Source organism: Carlito syrichta, unplaced genomic scaffold (assembly GCF_000164805.1).
Source record: "Carlito syrichta isolate Samal-C Ts95f unplaced genomic scaffold, Tarsius_syrichta-2.0.1 Scaffold303195, whole genome shotgun sequence".
NCBI lineage: Eukaryota > Metazoa > Chordata > Mammalia > Primates > Tarsiidae > Carlito > Carlito syrichta.
Window position 1 is genome coordinate 160,213 of NW_007247291.1, and position 25,382 is coordinate 185,594.

The 25,382-nt window shown below is 48.9% G+C and overlaps 1 protein-coding gene across 1 annotated transcript in view; it reads left to right on the forward strand.

The window, feature by feature from the left end:
• The window catches only part of LOC103260409 (RNA-binding protein Musashi homolog 2), a 218,979-nt gene that overhangs the window by 148,897 nt on the left and 44,700 nt on the right, over nucleotides 1-25,382 (forward strand). The window contains exons 4-5 of the mRNA XM_021712346.1: nucleotides 7,251-7,365; nucleotides 18,290-18,364. Of these exons, the coding sequence (XP_021568021.1) occupies nucleotides 7,251-7,365; nucleotides 18,290-18,364 (190 nt within the window). The remainder of the gene's footprint in view (nucleotides 1-7,250; nucleotides 7,366-18,289; nucleotides 18,365-25,382) is intronic.

Consider the following 25,382-nt stretch of genomic DNA (forward strand, 5'->3'; position numbering starts at 1 on the left):
GTGTGCCCCAGCTGGTTTAACGCTCTGCTGTTTGTTGCCATCTTGAAAGTCTTCATAATTGTTGAACAAAGAGCCCCTCATCTTCATTTGGCGGTGGGCCCTGTGCCCATCCTGCTCATGAGGCCAGCTCGGTGCCAGGCACCATGGGGGTACCCAGTAGCAGAGTGGAGACTCCATTCAAGGGGCTTGCCTTGTGTTTGTCTTCCTTGCTCTGCAAGTTCCTTAAGGGCAAGTCTCTTCTGAATCTTGGTTATGAACCCACAAGAGCCCAACGAACGAGTCTTGCCTTCTGAGAGATCTCCAGGAAGGTTTGTGATTGGCAGAGGGCAAGAGAGCAATGATCAGGAGGCAGAAAAGTTGTGGCCCCTGGTGGGCACAGGAAGGCTGTGCACGGAGGCGTGTGTGGTGTGTGGTCTCTGGAGATGGCTTTGGTGGCCAGATTTGTGTAGCTGTTGGGTTATAGGCAAGACTCTGAATCTTTCCCCTGGTGTCATCTCACCTTCCCTTAATCATCTCTGTGGAGGGTGCTCAGGGCCTAATGGTCTGAGGAGGTGGTCCACTTGGGGCTTCAGTGCTATCCTCAAGTCTGTCAGAACCTGGCTGGGGAAGACACCAACTGATTGGGGGCAAGAAAAGGCCAGGCCTCTTGTGTCTGTTAGGAAGCGCCATGGAAGGGCAGATACCTGAAAGCTGCAAGACATCCTTCCCCTGAGGCCCTGCCTGCCCAGAGAGGCCTGGGCCTCTCTTCCCCTCCCCTTTCTACCAACCAGACAGTCGAGGTTGATCTCTGAGCACTGGGGAATTTTATCCTTTGAAATAGGCGTCTCTCTCCCTGGAGGAGTAAATAGTCTCTAACGTGACCTGTTTGGAGTGAGAAATGAAACTGCAAACACTGGCCTCTTCAGGCCAAACAGAGTTTCCTTGTCCTGGATGGAGCATCAAGGCCACAAGTCCAGGGTTTAGGTTTCCCTCTGGCCCCCACAGCCGCGTACTGACTGGGGCCTTTTGTGTAGAGACCCCAGGGCAAAACAAAAGCCTTCTCACGTCCCAGAGCCTGGCATACCCCTCAGACTGCCAGCCTCTGTCCCTAAGACTGCCCTAAAGGGCAGTGAGCTTACCTTTGCAAGGGCTGCAGACTCGTGGGGCAGCAGTGGCAACTCAGAGTAGCTATAGGGAAGCATTCCCACAGAAGACCAGTTTCTTCTGAAAGCCATACTAAGCGTCCTGCTAGGCAGAAGGCATAGCACGGGGCCCACTCTCCTGGCCTGGGCTATGACTGTAGGCAGACCTGGATTCAAATCCCAGCCCCGCCAGGCTCGGTGGCTCAGCCTGTAATCCCAGCACTTTGGGAGGCCGAGGTGAGTGGATTGCCTGAGCCCGCGGGTTCAAGACCTGCCTGGGCAACTTGACGAGACCTTATCTCTACAGCAAATCAAAAATTAGCTGGGCGTGGTAGCACGCGCCTGTAGTTCCAGCTACTTGGAAGGCTGAGGCGGAAGGATCGCCGGAGCCCAGCAGGTCGAGGCTGTGGTGACTGGAGCGGCCACTGCACTCCAGTCTGGGTGACAGAGTGAGACTCCAACTCAAAAAAACAAAACAAAACAAATCCCAGCCCCAGCACACATGTACTGGGTCTGCCCCACAGGCTAGGTGTCTGGAGTCTGAGCCTCAGTTTCCTGTTTTTTAAGATGAATATATTATAAAGGACATTATTGGGTCTATTGATAAAAGAGGAATGGATAAGGTAGATTGGGTAAAAATATTATATCAATGTTAAATATCCTGAGATTGACAACTGTGCTATAATTTTGTAAGAAAATGCCCTCATGTTTAGGAAATCCATACCATCATGTATACAACTTACTCTCAGATGGGAAAAAAATACATGCATATAGATACAGGCACAGGATATGTGCAAATGACAATGCAAAAATGACAAACTCCTGTAAGTTTGAAATCATTTCCAAATAAAGAGTTAGGAACAGCAACCCTTACTGAGGTGCTTTGGATACTGATGGGAGGGGCACCCACCCCAGCAGGCAGCAAGTATGAGTGTTAGTGACCACGGGGACAAGCTGTGGTTTGTTCTCAAAAGGAGCACGCTACTGCCCCTCCCCCAGTTGTCCTAGGGTTGAAGAGAGCTCCTTTAGGTCGTTATTCCAAACCTATAACCACAGAGACTGCAGGAAGCCAACCCTCTCCTCTCAGGCCAGTTTGTGGAGCAAGGCAGCATGTTGGGAGAATGAAATTTTAAAACAAATCCCATTGACTTTGGGGGGTGGCCATATCCCTGGCATTCGGCCCCCGTATGGGGTGATTTTGTGGCATGGCTGGCCACACACCTTGAAAACGGAGACCTAGTCTTTCTGATGTGAGTGATTGGTCACCCGTGGCCTCTGAGGCTTCTTACAAGCACAGATTCAGAGGGAATGTCCAGCCACATTTCTTGCCCCTCTAACAAGACTACTCTCTCAGTTGGCACTTGAAGCAGTAGCAGCCATTTCCAGAAGCTGGGGGTACAGGAGACTCGAGGATTAAGACTTGGATATGGGCCCTCCACTTTTGGAAGGAGCTTATTTGGGGGCATAGGTAGTGAGGGGGCACTGACTATACATGGGGGTCTTAGAGAGGGGGGCCAAAAGCCAGAAAAAGAGGCCTGGTCACTGTAAGACCCGCCACCATTCTATTTCTGAGAAAAATGGGGATCCAGCCAGGCCTTTCTGGGGCTGCAGTGGGAAGGGCACACTCTCTACTGCCACTGTTTTAAACTGCAACTAGTGAGAGCCGCCCCTGGTCCTCATGCCCCAAGGACCCAGCCCGCCAAGCACAGGCTGCGAGAAACGCCCCCCTCCCCACCCCCCGCCCTGACCGCTCGCTGCCCTTTGCTGATCTCATATGGTCACAAGTCTCCAAAGATGGTCCCTAGGATTTAGGTCCCTCCTCCCACACTGAATCTAGGCCCGCCCAGTGTCACCAGTAGAATGTGGTGGAAGGAACACTGTGAGCCCCAAGGCTAGGTTAGAAGAAGCCTTGCAACTTCTGCCTGAGTCTTGGGACACTCCCTCTTGGGACTCAGCCACCGTGTTCTGACAAGACCGAGCGCTGTGGAGAAGCATGGCTGTCTACCATGTGAGAAAAGGAGCCGTCCTGGCCTCCAGCCTTGTCCAGGCTTTCTCTGGCTCAGCCCTAGCCACCATCTGACCACACCACCATGAGATACCACAAGCAAGAGCCCAGCTGAGCTGAACCCCAAGGAAGAATGGTAAATTATAACTCAACGCCACTAAGTTTGGGGCAGTTTTTTGCACAGCGTTAGAGATCTGTAACCCTGGTTGTTCCTGCTATGCTCTCTGGCTTGCACAGGGCCCAGGGAGGACAGCGGGGAAAAGTGACCCAAAAATATGGTCTGATTCAAGAGACTCCAGAGGCTGACGAACCCAGAAGTGTCAAGGGGCAGGTTGATGTGTGACTACCCACACTAATCTTAGGAGAACAAGATAGCCAGAGCCTGTTCTTAGTCAGTAGAATAAGAGCTCTCAGAGGTAGAGGCCTGCCATATTTATCTTTGTGTCCCCAAAGCCTAACACTAGCCAGGCACTTTGAGTTCTGCTCCATCCCCCTCATTGAATTAAGTGACTGTGTCTCCTCTCCAGAAGTGAGTCCCGGGGAGAGTTCGGGCAGGCCTCCTGGTCCCGAGAAATCTTTCAAGAGGCCTTCAGTGCAGACCTGGCCAGGCTCCCCACTGTGACTGCTGCCTTTCCCTGTCGCTCAAAGGCCCTGGACAGGCCAGGGTCCCCCAGGGAGTGCGTGTGCCATGGCCCCTGACCTCAGGGAGCACTCACCGTTGACACTGTGGGCGGTTGACACTTGAACAGTCGATGCTTCCCAAAACACCACCAGCAGAGAGAGCAGAATTAAACAGAGCTGCCAGCCCTGTTCTGTGAGAGGAAGAGTAGGTGGGTTTGTTTAAAATACTCCCATTACAGTCAGTTAACCTTTATGTTCCCTAAATGAAAATTGTATAAACCTGAAATTTTCGTTGATCAGGTTGCCTAGGAACAGGCAGCAGGTTTTCATAAGACAATGCAATAGATTGTCACCGATAGGGCTATTAGGAAGTGAGCTGGTTAGCGGCATTATTCCCCATCCTGGTGTTGGTGCGAGGTAATTATCCATCTGCCTGTGTGGGACACGCCCATCTTCCCAGGCTTGGGCAGGTTCATGCAAATAAGCTTTCTCAACCTTCCTCTCTGGGGTCCTGGAGCCAGTTGTCATCCCTGGGCTTAGGAGAGAAACCTAAGGGCCTAATTCAGGTGAATTGATTTCTTTCTAATCACCTTCCCCTGCCCACCCCCACTTGCAGCAATAATGTTTAATAACCCTATGATAATCTATTGCACTGTCTCATGAAAACCTGCTGCCTCTTCCTAGCAGAAAACTTGGAAAATAAACAGTAGCAGAATGCCCTGTGGAAACTAAGTAACAAAATCACTCTAAGACAACTTTGGTGTGTCTTTTTAGTATTGTTTCCCTATATGACATAGACACTTGTTTATTCTCCAGAAAGTCACTGCAGTTTGTTTTTGTGTTTTTGTTTTTTCCTTCTGCAGTTAGAGTGACCAGCTGTCCTAGTTTGCTTGGAACTGAGGGTTTTCCCAGTACCAGTGCATATTGTTATCAGTATGCTTTTCCACAGTTGCATAGCACTCAGTCAGGGTATATGGACGAAGCTCAGCTTAGCCTATTCCCTATTCTTGAATATTCTGAGTATTTCCTTAAAATATATATGTATAATTAATACTTATGATGAATAGCTCATCCATATGTCCTTGTAGAATAATTCCTAAAGATGAACTGATTAGGTGTAAGGTAAATGTGTGCCAATTTCAACCCCTCATCCCCATGCCCCCAGGCACCCTTACATCAATCATTTCAATCTGGTAGGCAAAAAAAAAAAAAAGTCTCACTTTGGGGATGTGCACTTCTTTATTAGCTGTTTGTAAACTGTCTATTCATGTCTTTTATCCACTTCTCTTTCGGGATGCTCATCTCTTTACTTTTGATGCGGATTTTTCAGATCAGCCTAGCCCCACAAGTGTCAGCTCTAATGGACTGACAAGCCAAGTCCTGAGTGTCGTGACTGCAGGGGGTTGGGGGGAAGGCTGGCAACCCTAGCCCCCAGGTTGTTGGCTCTAACGGGCTGGCAAGCCAAGCCTTCCGGGTGCCTCAGCTTCAGAGTCTCACCATCCTACAGCAGCTCTCCTGGTTCAGCTGGCTCTGTCGGCTGGCAAGCCAGCCTCTGGGGTGCATGACTTTTCGACTCCGATGGTCTTCTGCAGCTCTTTAGGTTGCAGCTTTTCAGAGTTAAGGTTCTTGTCTCATGCCCAGGAAGAATGAGGGAAACGGACAGCCAGAAGGTGAGAATGCAAGATTTATTGAGGACACAAAAGCTCCCACAGCAGGAGGGGGCCTGAAAGGGTTGCCCATCTGGAGCTGAAAACCTGGTGCTTATATAGCCCTAAGTCCAAGCCAGTTGGCTAGCACTAGCCGATTGTTGCTGTTCTGATTGGTTACTTTTCAATCCCAGCAGTGAGGACTTTAGCTCTAGTTTGAGAGACTTGCAGGGAGCTTGTTTACCAATGCTGAGCCTGAGAGGCCTGCCGGGAATTCACTACATTGTTACCAGAGGACTCCACTATCTGTCTACCTAGCCTTTCCTTTCTCTAGCTATCTCCTGTCTTACTTTTAATCTCTAAAACTCTTTGTATGAAGCATATTAGTCATGAATGTTGAACCATTTTGTCTATTTTTAAGGCATTTGTGGTTATCACTTTAGAAAGGGCAGAGTAATACCAGTTATCTGGTGTATTTGAAGAAAGAGGAGCTATAGTTTAGGTAATTAAAGCATTTCCCTAAACTTGAGCACTAAAATATTTCTGGATTGACGTATTTGGGATGAGAGTTTCTCCAAAATGGATAACCCATACAGGTCCCTTTTTTAGACAATGTATGCTGCACACAATCTGACTTTTTCTTGCTATCCCGGACACACTGTGAACAATAGTAATTTTCTGTGTGACAGTGATACCCTCAGCAGCTGTTGATCTACGTGGAGTTTTTGCTGCTATACCATATGGTCCAGACTGCTCTTTAAATAAGATACCTGATTCCTGTCTTTTCTCCGTCACTATCAGGCTGTCGTGCTGTTACTTTTGGCTGCTATAAGCATCCCTGCCTTACCCTACAACCTCCCAGCTTCATCAGCAGTGGGATTGATTACCGGATAACAATGCTCGTTAAATTGCTCTGTAAACTACAAGCAAGTAAGTGCTGAGCCAGGGCCCCAAGGTGCCCTAGCGAAACAGTTGAGGAGCTTCTGCGGGCCACAGTTGTACTTATTTTCTGAGATTTGTACTTCGCATCGTTAATTCAAGGTGGATAAATAAGTGACCTCTGGGTATGCGAATGGAATAGGATTAAGAAATTTTAGAGTCAGAAGGGAAACAGAAAGGAAAGATTAGCAGCCACTTCAAGATGTAGCTGCAGAATGAGAAACCAGTAATCCCGATGAATGGAATCAGTGTCTAATCTCATTACTTCCCTCAGGAGTGTCTAGGTTTTGTGGGAATGGTGACATCGCTGACCTAGAAATGTTAAAGATCCGGCTTATAGGCCTGCACCTGCTGGGGGTGGCTTTGGCTTTCAGCATGTGACACAAACCTTCTGATGCTCAGTTTTCTCATCTGTGAAATGGAGCTAAGTCTTAGTGGCCTGTCTCTTTATGAGAATTATAATCAGATGGACTGATGGGAAGAGTCATTGGCCTGAAGAAGCGTCAGAGGAATTTGTAAATGTGTAAGGGCCACACAGTCGCAAGGGATTATTATTATTGCTGTCATTGTTATTATTCACAGATACACCCAGCAGCCGTCGCCCACCTCCCTAACTATCGTGCCATCTGCACAAGCGTCAGCCTGAGCTTCAACCCACAAGTGTATCTTGAGCTTATATCCTTGCCGCCCCTCCAGAACCCAATTTCATCCTTGTAGGTTTTTTCCCAAAGCAGGATTTGCACAAGTGGCGTGTTTTCTTAAATATTTATTTTGCAGGCCATTTACTCGGCACGGCTATTTTTACAGTGAGTAAGGAGCAAGGCTAAAAATAACTTAGCTGGTAACCAGATCAGTTCTGCATTTGACATTTACGTGGAATTCATTTGCATCTCATTTGTTCGCTTTTCTGTTTAACAGGTAGAATGTAAGAAAGCCCAACCGAAAGAAGTCATGTTCCCACCTGGGACAAGAGGCCGGGCCCGGGGACTGCCTTACACCATGGATGCGTTCATGCTCGGCATGGGAATGCTGGGTGAGTGGACAGAACACCATGGATTGGGAGGGCGATGGAGACCTATGCTCCCCACTGGGTCACCTGCCAGTTGGGCAAACTGCTTTACCAGTCCGAGCCTGTCTCCTTGACTGTGGAGGAGAATGATAATTCCCCTTTTCAAGACAGTTGTGATGATTAAATGAATATGTGTGTGTGTGTGTATGTGTGTGTGTGATCCCTCCCCAAAAAACAGAATTTTTTTTGGAGGGACGCACCTTGTAGCACAGACTTCTCCCACTAGTTAAATGTTCTAGGAACCCATCAGCATCAGTGTACCTGCCAGCGTTGTTGCGAGAGGCTGCATTTGGCTTCTGCTTTCGGCTTCACTGAATTTTTTTTTTGGAGACTCATCATGTTTGCCCATTGCATGATGGGTGATTCACAAACACATCTGCCCACAGTGTGCTGAGTGTTCAGCAGTTTGTTACCAAAAACAGCATGAGCCCCACCCTCCCTATTCACCTGATCTGGCCCAGAGCAATTCTTTTTTGTTTCCTGGATGAAAAAAGTCCTCAAAGGGAAATGTGTTGCTGATGTGAAAGAAGTGAAACAAAAAACTGCAGAAGCACTAAAAGGCATCCAAATTGATGAGTTCAGAAACTATTTTGAGCAGTAGAAAAAGCATCTTGTTAGGTGTATTGCATCTAACGGAAAGTCCTTTGAAGGTGACTGAAGTTTAAATATGTAAGACTAAATACACAAATTTTTATAAATAAATTTCTTTTGGGGGTCTAAATATATGTTCACACACACACACACACACACACACACGCACACGCTTATGTTTAAAATACAAAATCTTGCCTCATGCCTGGCTGATAGGATCAGTTTTCTCTCCTTTCCATCCCCTTTCTCAAAAGAAAGAAAAGTCTCCTTCTGACTCAGCCCTTTCTGCTGAGAGTTCTTAAGACCGAAGGACTCCTGGCTGGCTTAACTTGTGTGGTCTAAGGCTACATTTTCTAAAACTTGGGAGAGGAGGGGAAGCGGTAAGGGTGGACGATAATCCTGTCTATTTAAATGATTAACATTTTTCTCTTGGGATATCAAAATTTGCATTTAAATGGATGTTTTAAATAGCCTGTTTTACTCTTTATTTGCCAAAAAAAAAAAAAAAATGATGAAAGACAAAGTGTGTTTGTTCTGACTAAAAATGATTTCTCCTGGCTTTTAGAGAAATTGAGTTGCATATTATGCCCCTTTCCTTAAAGGTATCTCTGTCCGTCCTGCGTAGATAATTGAAAATCTTACCGCTTAAATGGCATGAAAGATGGGAGACAGCAGAGGAGATGCGTAATGGTGTGGGTCGCAACAATAATTAGAAATTTAAAGGCGAGAGAACAGCATTTTAGTGCAAGTTATTGTGTGTCAGGAAAATACTAATTAAATGGAATAAATGGTAGTTAATGGTAAAATTCCATTCAGGCACATGAGCTGTCTGGTTTTAATGGGTTTTCATTTGGTTTGGCTAAGAGTCCCTCTTCTATATTGTTTGATAAGTCCTTTCTATATTTTCAGAGTTGCTGCTGTTTGAATTATTCCTGGCTTAGTTTTAAATTTATAAAATTTTTTTTAGTCTTACAAATAATTGTATCTACTTGAAATAACAAGGATGAGTAAAGCTATTTAGAGGAACTTTATAAAATGGAGAGAGATGTCATGAACATATTAAAAGTGGCCAAGATGCTAATTCTTCTCAAATTAATTTTTTAAATTTAACAGGGTTTCAAATAAAAAGCCTATTGTAACTCTTCAAAAATTTGCCAGAGTATTCCAAAACTCACCTGGAAGAAGAAATACATAAGAACATATAAGAACATATAAGAAAATGATTTTTAAAAAAGAAATGAGAAAAGACTAGTTTGACCAAATACCAGAACATAACACAAAGCTGTAGTAATTGAATCAGTATGGTATATAGGAAAACACCTATTGATAGAAAAAGTTGAAGCCTAAACCAACTTTATCTATATTTAAGAGTATAATTACTATTTAAATATTTTAAAGGTGATTGAGAGGCTTCGTCTCTAAAAAAGATCAAATAGCTGGGCATGGTGGTGCACACTTAAAGTCTTAGCTACTGGGAGGCCAAAGCATGAGGATTGCTTGAGCCCAGGAGTTTGAGACCAGCCTAGGCAGCATAGCAAGACCCTGCCTCTGCAAAAATAAAAATAAAAAATTTAGCCAGTTATAGTGGAGCACATCTGTAGTCCCAGCTACTTGGGAGGTTGAGGTGGAATGATTACCTGAACCTGGGAAGTTGAGGCAGAATAATCACCTTAGCCCAGGAGGTTGAGGCTGCAGTGAGCTATGCTTATGCCACTGCATTTTAGCCTGGGTGACAGAGTGAGTCCCCTGACTCAAAAATAAAAATAAAAAATAAAATGAGTGTAAAGGCCCTAGAGCATAAAATGGGAGACGTTTTAGTATCCAAATCTTCAGGTGGTGCCCCACTTCCCCACTTTTCTGAGTCTACCTTGATACTCTTTGCATGCTGGGAAAAATGAGCCGGTTTTCATCAGAGAGAAGTCAGGGTCTGGAGTGGATTCAGCTCAGCTCATGTTAGTTAACAAAGAGCAAAGTCACAGCCATGCTCAGCCTCCCAGACAAGAAGCAAAGGCCCAGACCCACACTGCCACTGACACCCAAGCCTGGACTCCTGGGCGGGCCCTGGGATGTGGTGCTTGACAAGCAGATGGAATCCCTGCCCTTGTGGTGCTTGTGGTCTATTGAGAGACCCGACACGTCACAGCTAATCGCACAGATCCCTACCTAATTCATCGTAAGAGTCACAGGTTGCCTTGAGAGCACCAAGGGAGAAATGGAAACCAGTCTGAGGAATCAGGGGAGAGGCATTTCGGCTGTGACGAGAAGGAACATTCCTTCTCGTTCTTTCTTTCAGAAGGAACAGCCTTCAGATGCGAGGTTCCCACCGTGGGACCCCAAGAGCTGACCGGCCCACCCAGGTGTGTGTGGGCATGGACCAGGGGGCTCCAGGCTTGGCTTTGCCCCTTTCTGAGAGCTCTTGCTGAGCCCAACGCTGGGTCACAGAGGCACTTCTCCCCTAATCAAGCATAGAGTCCTTTGGATGGAAGGAATGGTGTGAGCCCTCGCCAGAGCAGGCCACCCTTTCCCCGCCAGAGCAGGCCTCCACCAAGGGAGGCTGTGCAGTCCAGAGGCAGGAGCTCAGGACTTTGGGATCCTATCCAGACTCTTCACCCTGTCCTCTGTGTGACTTGGGACTTGTGTGGGTGGGGGAGGACGGAGCCCTTGCTGAGGGGATAGTGGGCAGAACCCATTCCTGTGCTTGTCCCTCCGCCAACCGAGCGGTGCCTGCTTCTTGGGGGGAGGATATTTAATACCCGCCAGATGCTTGTCCATCTGCCCTAGCTCTTCCCCCTCCCATGATTCAAGTCATGACTGACATCCCCAAGCCACAGTCAAGAAGTAACTGTTAGGTAAAAATATCATCTCAGTTAAGAGCCTGTTTGTTCTTGAGTTATAACCTTCCAACCTCAGCCCTGCTGCCTAAGGCCTTTGCCCTTTGCCTGCCGTGGCTTTGGTTAAGGCTGCCACCTGGCAGAGCCCCCACACCCCATCCATCCCAACCCCGGGTCACAGAGACACTTCTCCCCTAATCAAGCATAGAGTCCCTTGGATGGAAGGGATGGTGTCAGTCCCAGGCTGAGCTGGCCTCCACCAAGGGAGGCTGTGTGGTCCAGGGGCAAGTGCTCGGGACTTTGGGATCAGGCCTGGACTCTTCACCCTGCCCACTGTGTGACTTGGGACAAGTGGCTTAGCCTCTCTATTCTTCATTTACCCCATCCACAGGGTAATCTCACTTCATGGGGTTGTTGGAGGCCAAATGAAACCCTATCTTGCCTGACAAATGCTGTATTTAGTCAAATTCAAGATGCCATGGCTGCTAAGACGTACCTTCCTGTACCATTCAGAAAGAAAAAAAAAATGCTATTAATTAAACTGCATGATGCTTTCTTATCACATTGAGTGCAAGATAGATGCTGCTTTCAGCGATGTTAAAATGTGAAAAGGATGTGTGTCTTCAAATCAACAAGACACAGTCATATGTACTCAAACTGGGAGATGTAATTAATAAGGCACTAGGGAGCCCTGAGCAAATTATCCGCCGGGTGGGTGTCCGACACCCTACCACTTAGAGTTTCTTACTGTGGCTAAGAACCTAGCCAGACCCACCGATGTGACCCATGGGTGGTGCCTGCAGCCTCTTTCTCCTTGTGCACCCCAGCCCAAGGCATTTGGATTATTCTTAAGTTGCCACCTTCTGATAAAGATCCGTGTGCTGCATTCTGGGCCTCATCAGTCCCTGGCCCCCCCGAATTCCCCAGCTACTGTGGTGAGGCCATCCACATGCCTGCTGAGCAGGGTCTCCTAAGAGAAGTCTCCAGATGGGTCCCCCAGCCAGGAACCAGCTCAGCCGGAGTTCCGGACAGAAAGGATGAATCAGGTTACAGCATCCCGAGAATGAGCTCACAGTCTGGGTGGCCTGTTGCCTCCCCAGCCAGGTCAGAGTCCCTGCCAAGCTTTCTCTAGTGCCCACACTGGAAACTCCCTGGGCTGCCCTCTGTTTCACCCATCAGCACAGCTTGGCATCCTGGGTCTCTAGGTGAGGAGACTGCCACTTCCTGTGCGGAAATGGAAGCCCTTGACACCATCAGCAAAGACTGTTTCCCTCTTTTTTCTTGCTCCTTCCCCTAACTTGGTAGCATGGCAGCAACAGAGCCTAATCCTTAGGTAGGATGGCCTGACATGTCCCCATCAGTCACATGGGTGACATCTCCATGGCACACTATGCCTGCACATTAGTCCTGAAATCGCAGCCATCTCCACCAACAACAATTTGGCTGATGAACTTGGCTCATGCAGAAAAACATTTTTTAAAAATCATTACCACATAAAATGAGATGAGGTTTCAGCAATTTAAGCTTTTATTGTTTAAAGAACAGAAAACCAGATACACTTTTAGGGATTTTTTGGAAGACTATAAACTATTACAACATTAACATTCACTCATTCGACAAGTATTGATTGAGTACCCAGGATACAGCAGAGAACGAAGCCTTCGATTTCAGGTAGCTGACATTCCGGTGAGGAGTCTGAGACAACCAACATGGTGGTCTAAATGACTGGGACATCGTGAAATTCATTTTCAAGTATCCTTAAAGATGTTTCTCCAGACTTTGGGTGGTCTCATCAAAAACAGACTGATAAGCTTGTAGTTGGGCAGTTATTCTTTCTGGCTCTCTTTTGAGATGATACAAATGTTCTTGGGGAAAACTTACGCCTGTTTCAGTTTTAGCTTTTACAACCATTGAATAATCAACCCAATGGAAATTCCTTAAAAGGAATGTAGGAGAGATGAGAAAGGATAATTCTTAGGCAAGACTTTGAGCTAGACAAAACCAAAGCCAACTGAGACCCTCAGAAAAGGTCTCTGGCAGCCCCTTAGACGTTGTTCTACTGCCTTGCAGCGGCAAAGAGATATCCACAGTTATCCACCTCGATGCAATAGAATCTTTCGTTGTTCTTAATGAAAGTGGACTTAATAAAAGCAAACACATGATGATTGTTGATGTATTTGATTTCTCTTCGCCTTCTCTGCCCTTGGCCACATAATCCCACTGCCTTTAACTCTCTTGGCCTCGTCAGCACATGCTGTTCATTTAACAGGTTGATACCAGTGTTAGAGAAAGAGCACGTTGCTGTGGTCTTGAACAAGATCTTCACCCTGGCAGGCCCAGAAACGGAGATGCTATTGATCAGCAACAGCACTTTAACCAAAAGCATTCTTATCTATGCAGGCAGAGAAGCTGCCTATGACGTCCACCCCACCCCGGTGTTTCCCAACTTTAAGCCCCACTGAAATGCAAGCAAAAAGTAAATAAATCATCATTTAGAAGAGGAACCAGGGAGCTGTAATCTGCTGACATTGTTAATAGATCAAAGGAGGAGGTTGGCTAGAACTTCTAGCCACACATCTAGACTCATTTGTAATTTTGACTGGAATTTGGTTTTTTCAAAAATATCTCTTCAGACCTTTCCCAAGGAGGTGTACGTTTGTCTGTCTGTTTCCTGATGGAGAGAGGAAACTCAGAATTCAGCTCTTCCTTATCCCTTTAGAGCAGCACAGTCCAACGGAATGTCCTGCGAGGGCGGGAAGGTCCTATCTGTGCAGCGCTGACCAAGGTGGTAGCCTGCAGTGGCCTGTGCACAGTCGCTCCTGAGCCCTTGAGATGTGGCTTATGTGGCTAAGGAGCTGAAGTTCTCATTGCGTGTAATTTTAACGAAATTAAATTCAAATTGGACAGCACAGGTCTGGAGGAGGCCCCACAACTCAGGATGATTCTGGGGCCAAGCATCTTCATAGACCTTGGCCTTCCCTTTACATCCCTGCCCAGGAAGGGCTCTTAGCACTTGGTGTTTCCGTCAGTTTGCAGACCTCATGGAGCCGACATGGTGCCCCAGGCAGTGCTCTGCACGTCACACAGCAAATATGTCACACTCTGGCAGCTCCCTGGATAAACAACCCTCGTCTTGTCTCTTGCAAGTCCGGGGCCTGGTGGGAGCAGTTTTCCGTGACTCTGAGTAGCTGAGTAACAGAGCCCGGGAGAGGATGCGTCATGGGCCCATCTGGAATGCAAATATCTCTAGGGTTGGAGCAAAGATCTAGAATAGAACCACAATTTTGAGAGCCCTGCCAGCATCCCCAACATAGAGCCCCGAAGTGAGCTCACTGGCAAATCCAAATTCTGCTGTTGATGTCTGTCCTTTGTTTCTACCATGGAAAGCCCAACTGTGAGAGGAGTGGTCATCCAGGCAGAAGGCTTGCTTTTTCTTTTTTTTTACTTTAGTGACAAGAGATAATTACTGTGGGATTGATCGGGAGTCTAGAGTATTGGAGCAAATGAATTGTGCAGTGGCCAGTGCAGGAGGGACCCGCCTGCTAACAGAAGCGGCGGCTGGGTCATCCCGCTGCCATGGGGCTGATGGGGCGTCCGCGTGGGTCTGCTGTAATGTGCTATTGATATGCAGCCAGCCAATTTCCCCCGTGTGGCTGAGGCTGTGAACCATTCGAGCAGAGCTGGGCTGCACAGCAGTAAATGAAGAGGAAAATTGAAGTAATGTTGTATTATAAATTTATGATTTCATCTGCCTGACCTAGAGGATGTTCGGTGTTGGAGGTGGTGGAGATAAGATCCCTGCTCGGTCTGGCAGATGCCGGATTCCCATCTGTGTTGTTCAGGAGGCAACGATATTGACATGACCAGGAAGAGCAGGGTGAGGCCCAAAGTTGGGGTGAACTTCATCCGCGAGTTTCTTCTTTCTTGCTAGAGATTTGCGGGAATGCTGGGAAGAAAGCAGAGGTAATTGCATCATACTGGTGGCCTGAGTGCAGGGAGGGACTGGCCTTTCTACTGTCTCCCACCTTCTCTGAGGGAAGGTGATATGTGGGCTTATGCCTTTGCTGTCAGATTAATACTAAAATATTTAAGACCCCCCCCCCAGCTCTGAAGTTAGAAGCACAGGAACCATTTTTCATCAGGAAAGCCCCTGGGCATCTGTAATTTGGCTGTTTGCATATAATCCATTTATCAATATTGTTGAAATCGTGGCATAAGAAATCTAGTGCTGAAAGATCTGATTTGATAGCAGGTGATTAATTTGGAGGAGAATTGAGCTGCTCAGCCATGAAATAAATACTGAGAAAGGAGCCGGTGTGCATGTGTCTGTTGAAGGCATCCGTGTCCTGGCCTCTGCCCTTCTTTCACCATCAAGTGCCCAAGCTCAGGGTCCCTCAGGCTCCTGCTCCTCAGCTAGAAGTCAGTACAAAGCCGCAAGGTCTTTCTGCCTCTCACGAGGCACCAAGCCCCGGGACGTAAACTCACGGAGAAGGAGCGGATGACGAGACTCTGTGTAGGTAGAAACAGTTCAGTTGGCCAGTGTGGGAGTAGTGACTGCAAATTTGGAGGGGTGGGGGGGCTCTGGCTGCTGCAGGGGAAAGGAGCCACAGGCAGTCTCATATGCAATTTGGGTGTTTCATTACTGAAGGAACCTGCATGACTCAAGCTCCAAGAGAAGAGGGAAGAGCCCTGTGTTTGCCAGGTCAGGCTGCTAAAACAGAATACTATAGACTGGGTGGCTTATCATCAACAAACACTTATCCTTCACAGTTCTGGAGGCTGGAAAATCAAGATCAAGGTGCTGGCAGGTCCTGTGTCTGGCAAGGACTCACTTCCTTGTAGATGGGGCCTTCTAACTGTGTCCTCACACGTTGAAAGGGGCGAAGGTCTCTCTGGGGTCTCTTTTTTCTTTAATTCTGTGTTTTGTTTTGTTTTTTGAGTCAGGGTCTCACTCTGTTGCCCAGGCTGGAGTTCAGTGGCACAATCATGGCTTAACCACAGCCTCGACCTCCTGGGCTCAGTGATCCTCCCTCCTCAGCCTCCCAAGTGACTGGGACTACAGGCACACACCACCCATGCCTGGCTAATTTTTAATTTTTTGTGTGGAGATGCGGTCTCGCTATGTTGCTCAGGCAGGTCTCGAATTCCTGGGTTCAAGCAATCTTCCTACCTCAGTCTTCCAAAGTGCTGGGATGACAGGCGTGAGCCACCACACCCAGCCATGGGGTCTCTTTTATACGAGTACTAGTCCCGTTCATGAATGCTCCACCTTCATGACCTAATCACCCCCCTTACCCCCCAAAGGCCTCCTAAGACCATCACCTTGAGAGTGAAGATTTCAACATATGAATTTTGGAGAGGATACAAATATCAAACCATAACAACCCCCAAGGGCGTGGTCTTGGGCTAAATGCAGGACTGGAATCCAAGTCTCCTGACTTCCAGACCAGCGAGCTGCTGCTCTGGGTCTGACAATAGCACTGATCACAGGCAGAGGCTGTCACACCAACCTCCACAGGGAAGTGAGGGTTGGTGGGTCCTGTCTCTGAACTTGAGGCACAGATGCTCTGAATAGGCAGCAGGAAGACAAGCAAACTCGGACTCTTGAGTGCAGGCAAGGTGAAACTTAGAATCAGTCCTTTTCCTTCAGCCCTCACTTGCAGGGTCAGAAAGCGTTTGGTGTGGCACATGAGAATCCACTGGGGAGGTGGATGATGAACCCCCAGAGCCGTGTGTAGACATGCTTTTTAAGGGGTGTATAGAACTGCAGAGACACGTATGGAAAGTAGTCACTGCCACCTTTATTGCTGGAGAGCCTGGAGATTGTCATAATTGCACCCATCAAAGTCATTTTCTACCAGCACTTTGATGGCAAGCAACAGAAGCAACCCCGGCTGCTTTGAGCCGCAGAGGAGATCACTGGAGGAGCGTGAGTGGCGCACAAAATCGATAGGGAGGGAGGCTGGAGAACAGGACTCAGAACACATGCAGGAACTGAGGGAGCTGGGTCGTCAGAGCCTCAGCCCCAGCCAATCCCTGGGGACGGCCCAGGAATGACCTGGTCAGGGGACCGTTGCCCCACTGGAGGCTGGATTCTGCTACTGAGCCACCCACTTTTCCTCTGCCCTACTGGTCCAGAGGCAGATTCCCCAGAAGGCATCATTGGCTGAGCCCAGGCTCACCTGCCTGCCTCCCAGCTGCCAAGTTCAGGAAGGGCAGGAGGGACCCCTTCTCACCTTCCTTGATGGGAGGTAGGCCTCTGTCCAGGACTCACACCCAGCAGGGGAGCAGGAGCTGGGTAGCTGAGAAACAACCACAGACTTTCTCCTTAGAGGTCAAAGCAAAAGTCAAGCCACTGGAAATTGTTTGGTGACTGTGGTGATATTTTATGAGCACCGTGTGATGAGAAATATATATATTGAGGGGAAGAGGAAGTGACCCTGGTGGGTTAGGAATGGGAGGTAGCAACAGATCCCCTGTGGCCAGTGACGTGTCAGTCCAAGAAGGTGTCATCAACCTTCAGTGTAGTCTGAATCAAGACTCAGGGACATGAAGAATCAAGTGGCTTGAGCAGGCATAATGACTCCTTGAGAGCTGAAATGACATCTCTGGGATGTTAGTGACAAATCAGAGAAGGTCACACCAGTACCAGGACCTGCCAGCAGAATGTTCTCTGTACCCCATGTCCAGCCCAGTGGCAATTTCTACAAACTCCCCTCAGTGAACCACTCACTCGGGTTATCTGCTGAAATGGATCTAGAAGCAACGTGCTTGCAGTGAAATGTCATCTAATCATGCGACAGGGGCTTCTGGATTTAGGCCATGCTTTGTGGTACATGTCTTAACTAACATACCCAGTCCACCACCATTTTCCAAATGTCCTTCAAAGATATGGGTACTTCTTGAGTGTCTGTGCTGGGACGTGGGTCTCTAGGCTGTACCCCTGTTGCCCCTGGGCTGTGCCCCTATCAGGCCCAGCATCTTCCAGAGGCACAAAGTGAGCCCTGAATTTGGCCACTCAACTGTGACCCCTGAGTACCCACACTCTGTCCAGCACTGGCCCTGTTGCCTCGGGAGGAGGCATCGCAAGGACTTTAATCTCCCACTGTCAATAGCTTTAAGGTAAAGTACATTCAGGGTAAGCTCTCCAAATGTCAGATCCAAGAACGGTCTCTGTGTTTGGTGCTGGTATGTGGCATTTACTCTGCAGGTTCAAGAAAGTGCAGGGGCTTCGGGGTGGAGGGGTGGCTGGCCAAATTCAGGTTAATTACTAGCAGCTGACAGCAGCACCCCTGGCTGTAGGAGAGAGGTGACCTAGGCCCCAAATAAAGACCCTCATGGGAGACAGATCATTTTATAAAGGAAAATAACCCAGGCTGTTCCTCATTGCTTCCCTTCCTTAGGTTTTACCCCAGACCTGAGGTGGCTGTACTAACGGGACTCTGATCTTTCTCTTTGTGTTCAAGGCTACCCCAACTTCGTGGCGACCTATGGCCGCGGCTATCCCGGATTTGCTCCTAGCTACGGCTATCAGTTCCCAGGTGAGCGACTTGGTTTCCTGGGGCTTTGGAAACATGGGAGGTGGGCTGCAATTGGGTAGGTAAGAGGACCCCTAAAGAGAACACACCTCACTCATGCTTGCATGAGAGATGACCTCTATGTGCTAGATTTCAAATCCACTGAAGGCCAGGGTCAGGGTGCAACTCAGTTTCTGATGAACTGAATTTCTTCACTGGTGCTGGGTATTGGACAGCAGCAGCTTCTAAAGGGAGAAGGAAAGAATGGAGACAGGAGGCCTCCCTCTGCTCACCTCCTTTTTCTGAAGCCTGTTCCAGGTTTTTTCTCACTGGGGACGGAACTCTAGGCCCAGGGTTTTCTTTCACCCTCTGCCACCCCTTGCCTGCCTCTGCCTCTCCCCATGTCCACGTGCATGTCTGACGTCTCCCTGCCCTTCCTTCCTTTTCTCCTCTCCTCCTGCTCCGTTCTGACCGCTCTGGCTTCGGTGCCCTTCTGATGTGTGTTGGCGTTGTGCTGCTGGGTTTGGGGCTGCTGTTCCTCCTGGGTGGGGCTGTTTAGATTTCCTCGGTGTGGGCATCGGAGACTTGAGGCAGAGCCCACGGCAGTGCCCACCATACACCCCGGCTGCTCCGAGGTAGCTGACAGGCCCAGGGCCCACCTGAGGGGAGCAGCAAGGGTAGGCGTGGGCTTGTAGGGATGGGAGTAGGGGTGAAGGAAGCGGTGCTTTATGGGGCTTTGCTTTTCCCCAACCTTTCCCAGACTTGGAGTACACGTGAGAATATATTGGAGTGCTCGGGGGTATCTGTGGGCAAAGGACAGCTGAGGCTTCTAGAGGAAGTGTTGGGGAAAGAGTCTTGTCCTCTGTGGGTTCTCTGTCGAGGGAAGAGGCCCCATAAGGGAGCTAGGCTGCAGGCAGAGTGTCACTATGGTTGGTCATGGTGCCTGGACTTGGAGATCTGGGTGTGTCAGGGTCTGAGATGAATCAGGAAGCAAAGACGTCCTGGAAGAGGGTGCTTTTGGCTAATGATAGGAGGGTGGAGTGAGGGGCTCAGCCTGACCTTTGCCTCAGACTGAGCTTTGGTGTGTGGGGGAGGGAAGGTATTGTGGGAAGGTCAGGAGGCCTTTGACGCACTTAGAGCCATGCCCTGTGGTGGACGGATCCCTCAACCAGTGGTGGAAGCGCTGATCCAACCATGGGCAGGTCACCCAGCTTCTCGGACCTCACTTCTCTCTTCTGTAAACAGGGGTCTGGGTAAGATGGTCTTTGGAGTCTGTGACCTTTCTGATTGTGTGAGTCAGAGAGGAGGGGGGGCAGGAACAGATGAAGGAGTATGAGTGGGGGGTTCCCTACAGTGTCCCCTGGGGCTGAGGAAGTTCCCCATCAGGGAGGGGTGCTCAGCAAGGATCCTTGTCCTGTGCTGAGAAAGCCCTCCCTGAAGATTCCCTACAACAGAGGGCTGCTTCAGGGGAGTGGCCGTGCCTCCCAGACCAGAAGGAAGGAAGGCAGCATGCACCAGAAGTACCACCACAGAAGAGGTCAGCACTCAGCCAGGCACTGTCATCAGACTTCCCCAGTTACAGGTGGAGACCTCCAGGCACAGAAAGGTAGAAACCTTTTCCGGGTCACAGCAAGTACAGAGCAGGCAGGATTTGGACCCAGGCAGTCTGGGTCTGAACTGCCACACTCCACCATCTCCCTAGTGTCCCTTTGTCTAGCACAATGACACCAGTCATGTGTAGCTACTAAAACTTAGATATACACGAACTAAAATTAAGTAAAAAGAAAAACTCATTTCCTCCGTAACACTGGCCACATTTCAGTTGCTCACTGGCCACATGTGGCTAGTGGCTATGATCAACACAGAATGTCGAATCTTTCCATCACCACAGGAAGTTCTTTGGGACGGCACTGTTCCAGAGCTTAAAGGAAGAGACGTGTGGTGGTGGGGGTGCGTGTTCCAAACATACACACACATATGCACTGCTCCTCCCCAGAGAGGCCTGTCACCCACACTGAGTTCCTTGCCTGTTCTGCTCTGCCTTGAAGCTGGTGGGAGGTTCAGGGGGAGCTTGTCTCTCACTTCTTCCCCAAGGGGTGACAGGCTCTTACATCTCCACTTGCTGAGAGTGCCATGCTGATTGTGCACTTGGCCTGTGCAGCCTGCCTCCCTTCATGAATAGGTTGCCATTGTCCCTCAGTGTGGTGCTAGTCCCAGGAGGGCAGAGTTGGGAGGATCTTAACACAGGATAATTTAGGGGCAACAAAGGGGACCCCACGTTGTAGCTCCTGCCTCATCTGAACACCTGCCCCCAGGACCCCTGTGAGCTGGCTGAGGAAACATCTGGTAGAATTCCATCTCCGTGACCTGTATTCCTGGGTCTGCCCCAAACAGATGGATATGCAGGGGTAATCAAATTGAGGCTGGACAGAATGAGATAGGTCCCCTGGGTGTGCAGCCCTTTAGCAAAAAAGTCAAGGTTTTGGGAACTGGGGGTAGGTTGGGCTGGGGGAAAGGGATAGAGTGGGATTGGAGCAGTTATGCTCAAGGCCCAGCTGTTTATCAGTGTCACCAGTCCCCGTAGCTTCACATAATCAGCTGGGTTAGAATAGGACAGAAGCCGGGCTCAGTGGCTCAGCCTGTAATCCCGCGCCTTTGGGAAGCTGAGGTGAATGGATTGCCTGAGCCCGCGGGTTTGAGACCCCCCTGGGCAGCGAGACCTCATCTCTACAATAAATCAAAAAATCAGCCGGATGTGGTAGCGCATGCCTGTAATTCCGGCTACTCGGAAGGCTGAGGCGGAAGGATCGCCAGAGCCCAGCAGGTCGAGGCTGTGGTGGCCGGGAGCGGCCATTGCACTCCAAGCTTTCTGTTGCCCCATCTTTCCATTCACACCATAAAAGCCTCTTGTTTCTCTTAACCACAAGAGTGAGGCCACCTACTCTCTGGGAGAGTCATTGTCTGGGCTGGGAAGGGTGGCCCAGTGGCTGGGGCTAGGTGCCCACCCACTCAAGGAGGAGCCAGGCTGGGGTCAGAGCCCATCCCACTCCTGCCCCCTGCCCAAGGAGCTGCCCCTTGTGGGGTATTGACTCCATCTGTCTATCCCAGATGCAGCCCCAAACAGCCAAATGGTTCTAGACACGCAGACCCCTGTGCTGCCCTGTCAAGAGCTCAGAGAGTGACTGCTTCCCTCTAGAACCAATCTGGACCCTTCCTAGAGCCCAGGGCTGCTGGTACATTGTAGCCTCAAAGTGTTGTGATTTCAAACCAGTAAGAAGTGTTTCTGTACCCCGAGGCGACTGGGGTACAGAAAGGGACCCAGAAAAAGGGGTAGCCCAGACCTCCACCCTCTTCTCACCCCCATCAGGTGGATTCTGCAGACCCCTGCCATGCCCCGGGGATCCTGAGATATCGTGACACCGCACATCTGTTGTGTCACCTCCCACTGTCCTGATGTCTTTTTCTCTGTGGTCTTTCTTTTCAATGTCCTCACTGTGCACCAACTCCACCCACTTCCCACCTCCAGCCCCCTTATGCGTGTATAGATTCTACACTGCTCCTGGCCCCTTTCTGAGTTCCCCCTAGCAGGGCTATGAGAGGCAGCTAGCTGGGAGGAACGGAAGCACACCTGAGCCCTAGAGAGCTCCGAGACTCTTCATCCTGTCTGTCTCACTTACAAATCAAGTAGCCTGGGTCCCCTTTTAGGAAGATGCAATCTGATTCCCTCACCAAGGGTCCTCCTTTCCATTTGAACTTATCCCTTCTGTGAAGGACCTAGCTGAGGGTCCAGATATCATTCGTAGTGGAGCCTCATTCTGTCCATGTGGTGTGGGGTTGCAGCAGACCTTCCTGGGTGACATGCCTCTGCCATATCCATGACTCTATGAGAATAAATGCGATGTTCCAAGAGAGAGGGCTAGAGGCTTTGGATAATTATTGGAGTGAGGAGTCGTTCCTTTCTAAAAAGGCCAGGTGATGACCAACCCCTTTGGGAATGGCCCATTTTCCCCATGCCTGAGTGTTGGCCCCAGATCTGTATCCAGATCAAGATCTGATCTTGAATTATGGTTGTCATCAGGGGTCTCCCCTGCTTCCTCTCTTTTTCCCCCTCTGGACTTCTCATTTCAGTTTAATCTGTTAATTTCTGTTCTTATTTCACTTTGCAGACTATTTGCCGATTTCACAAGACATAATTTTTATCAACTAGCTCTTAAGAGAGGCATAACAAATTGGGGTTTGCTACCATTTCTAGAGAGAGGACACAGTCCCGGCTTGGGCCGCCCCAGCTGCTGTCAGTGCCCACTGAAACTCTGTCCTAGCTGCCCGTGTGAATGAATGTTCTTTTTCTCATTTTTAATTATTGGAAAAGACGTCCTCATTGCTTCACTCAATTTTTATAAAAGATTTTATTCTCCAGTCCCCTCCCATTGTGCTTTTTGTACGCTTTGTGACCAGCCCCACTCACCCCTACGTCCCCAGAATGTAACGGGGCCAGAGGGAAACTTCTCACAAACTCTGTAGCGCCTCCACAAGGGGATCTGGGAAGAAGGTATCCAATTACTTTAGGTAATGACCAAAGAGGCTTATTGGGGCATCTCGTGGGGTGAGCTTTTAAAGTTCTGTGGCCCAGGGAGTTTGCAGATATGTGACTTGGAGCATCTATGTCTTATGGTAGACAGAAACAAAAGTGAAACACACACACACACACCCAAGACTAGTCTATAAAAAAGTGAAAACTTAATCTGGAAGGGTAATTGAATAAACACTATCTGATTGTTATTGTCTTTGAGGACCAGTGGCTGTTCCGTAATAACAAGCTTGTCTGTCTTGAGCAGGAACAGTAGAGTCACCCAGGTGCTGCCGTGGGTTAGACACCGTGGGCCCCTGTCCACAGTGGGCCCTGCCCTTTCCAGCTCACCTCCCTACCCGTGCTGGCCTGGCCTTGCCTACTGGCGCCATCAGGGTAGAAGGGGATAGAACACAGGGGCCCGTCCTGATCACGCCTCATCTCGGCACTGGCCCTCCTGAGGGTCACCTCAGAGGGACCTTTCCCCATAGTCCTGACTGCGTGCACTTCCCTGTGTGAGATACCCCACTCTCTTGGAGTAATGACGGACAGCTCAGTCAGACCCTCCAGAGTCACCCCTTTGTCCCTGCTCATAGTTTGTGAGAAGTGACCCGCGTGCTTCCATTTGATGCATTTGATGTGAGTGAATCCATACATTTGAATGTCATTGTCCTTGAGACCCAACATGTGCAGTTTGGCTCATCTCATTAAACATGCTTGATGTAATAATTGGTTAGTTTCCTTTTATTTTCCTGCAGGCTTTTTCATGAGTTATTATTTTTTTTCAAAACACAAAATCTGTATGGCTTTCTCCCTCCTTCCATATTTTGTTTTGCTATGAATTGCTTTGCTTTGGTGAACTTGTCCTGGTATGCCTGCCTCACAGACGTTTTAGCCATTGTGAATTTTCTTCATCTCTGTAAATAGTTCATCTGTGCTTCTTCCTAATGACGTTTTATTTTTTTCCCCCTGTAAGCAACTGAGGTAGAAAAATAAATTGTTTACCACGGACATGCTGTGTGCTGCCGTCTCTTAGCCTGACAGTGTCCTATTCTCGCTCCGGGGGAGGTGAATGCACTAAATAACCAGTGCCAATGTCAGCCTAGCACAGTTTCTAAAAGCATGCGAACTCCCCCTGGCTGCCGCCTGTCCCCAGCCCTCCCTGCTTCCTCCCATCCCCTGCACTTGCTGGAGGTGGTCCTTGAGCAGAGCGGTAGAGCATCTGCATGGACCAGCTGCGCAGAATCTCCCCGATGCTCCTTCCTCTGCCATCGCCACCTCCCCGCCAGTGCAAACACCCCTGGAACATCTGGAGCCCCTCACATCTGTGCTCCAGGTGTGCACATAACCAGCTCGCAGGCCCACGTGTGACTGTGCACGTGACTTGCTTTCCTGGCTCCCCAGAGCACTGCAGGTGGAGGAGGCGCCAGTGTACCATGGAAATGTTCTGGACGTGAACATTTCTGGGTCCCTTCTGGCCACTTAGTAGCCATGTGACCTTGAGCAAGTTATGTACCCCTCTAAGCCCTGGGGATCACAGAAGGTCCTAGTTAGTTGGGTTGTTTGAATGAAGGGATCATGGCGTGTGTGGATGTGCCTTGTATATTGGTCAATGCTACAAAGTGGAAGTCTCAGAAATAGTGGGCACTGATGTTCTTCCAAAGTCAGCTCTCCAGAGGGGTTTTCCCATCCTGTCACCCGCCATGGAGCTGCCAGTTGGTGGCTCTGCTTTGCAGTGACAGGAATGACACAGGGTTCCCAGGTGAAGCCAGAGAGTTGCTAGGAGCGCCCCTTTTTTTCTCTCTTCCCTCACTCCCCATCTGCTGTTCATCAGGCACTGGATTAAGTACCAGATACCTGGACAGGAATAAGACTTACTCCTTTAGGGTGCTCAGAGTCCAGCCAAGGGAGAGAGAACCAATGATTAGACCCATTGAGCATCATGGGACAGGTGTTTAGCTGGAGAGAGAGTAAAGCTTCTATGTTGTAAGGGCACAAGGGTGGGCTGCTTGTCCAGAGTGCCCTCTAGAGAAGGTGATACCAGAACTGGGTCTCGAAAAGCCAAGTGGAATTAGCTAGGTAAAGAAGAAAAGGGAGTGTATACCAGGAAGTGAAATGGTATGCTTAGACTGAGTCAGATAGTTTTAAGAAAGAAAGAAAACACAAAGTAAGTTATAAAACACAAAATAATAATGGAGTAAACAAAATAATAATTTGTCTCTCCCATGTCAAAGAAGTCTGAATGTGGCTCCATAATATTAGGGGTCTGGTTTCTTCTCTGTTCTCGTTCTATCCTCTTCAGTATAAGACTCCACCTTATAGTCTGAGAAGGCTGCTTGAACCGCAGCCATCATATACTCATCCCAGAAGAATAAACCTCTTCCCTTTAATAACACTCCTTAAAAGTCATGCAGGCAAACCGGGCTCGGTGGCTCAGCCTGTAATCCCACGCCTTTGGGAGGCTGAGGTGAGTGG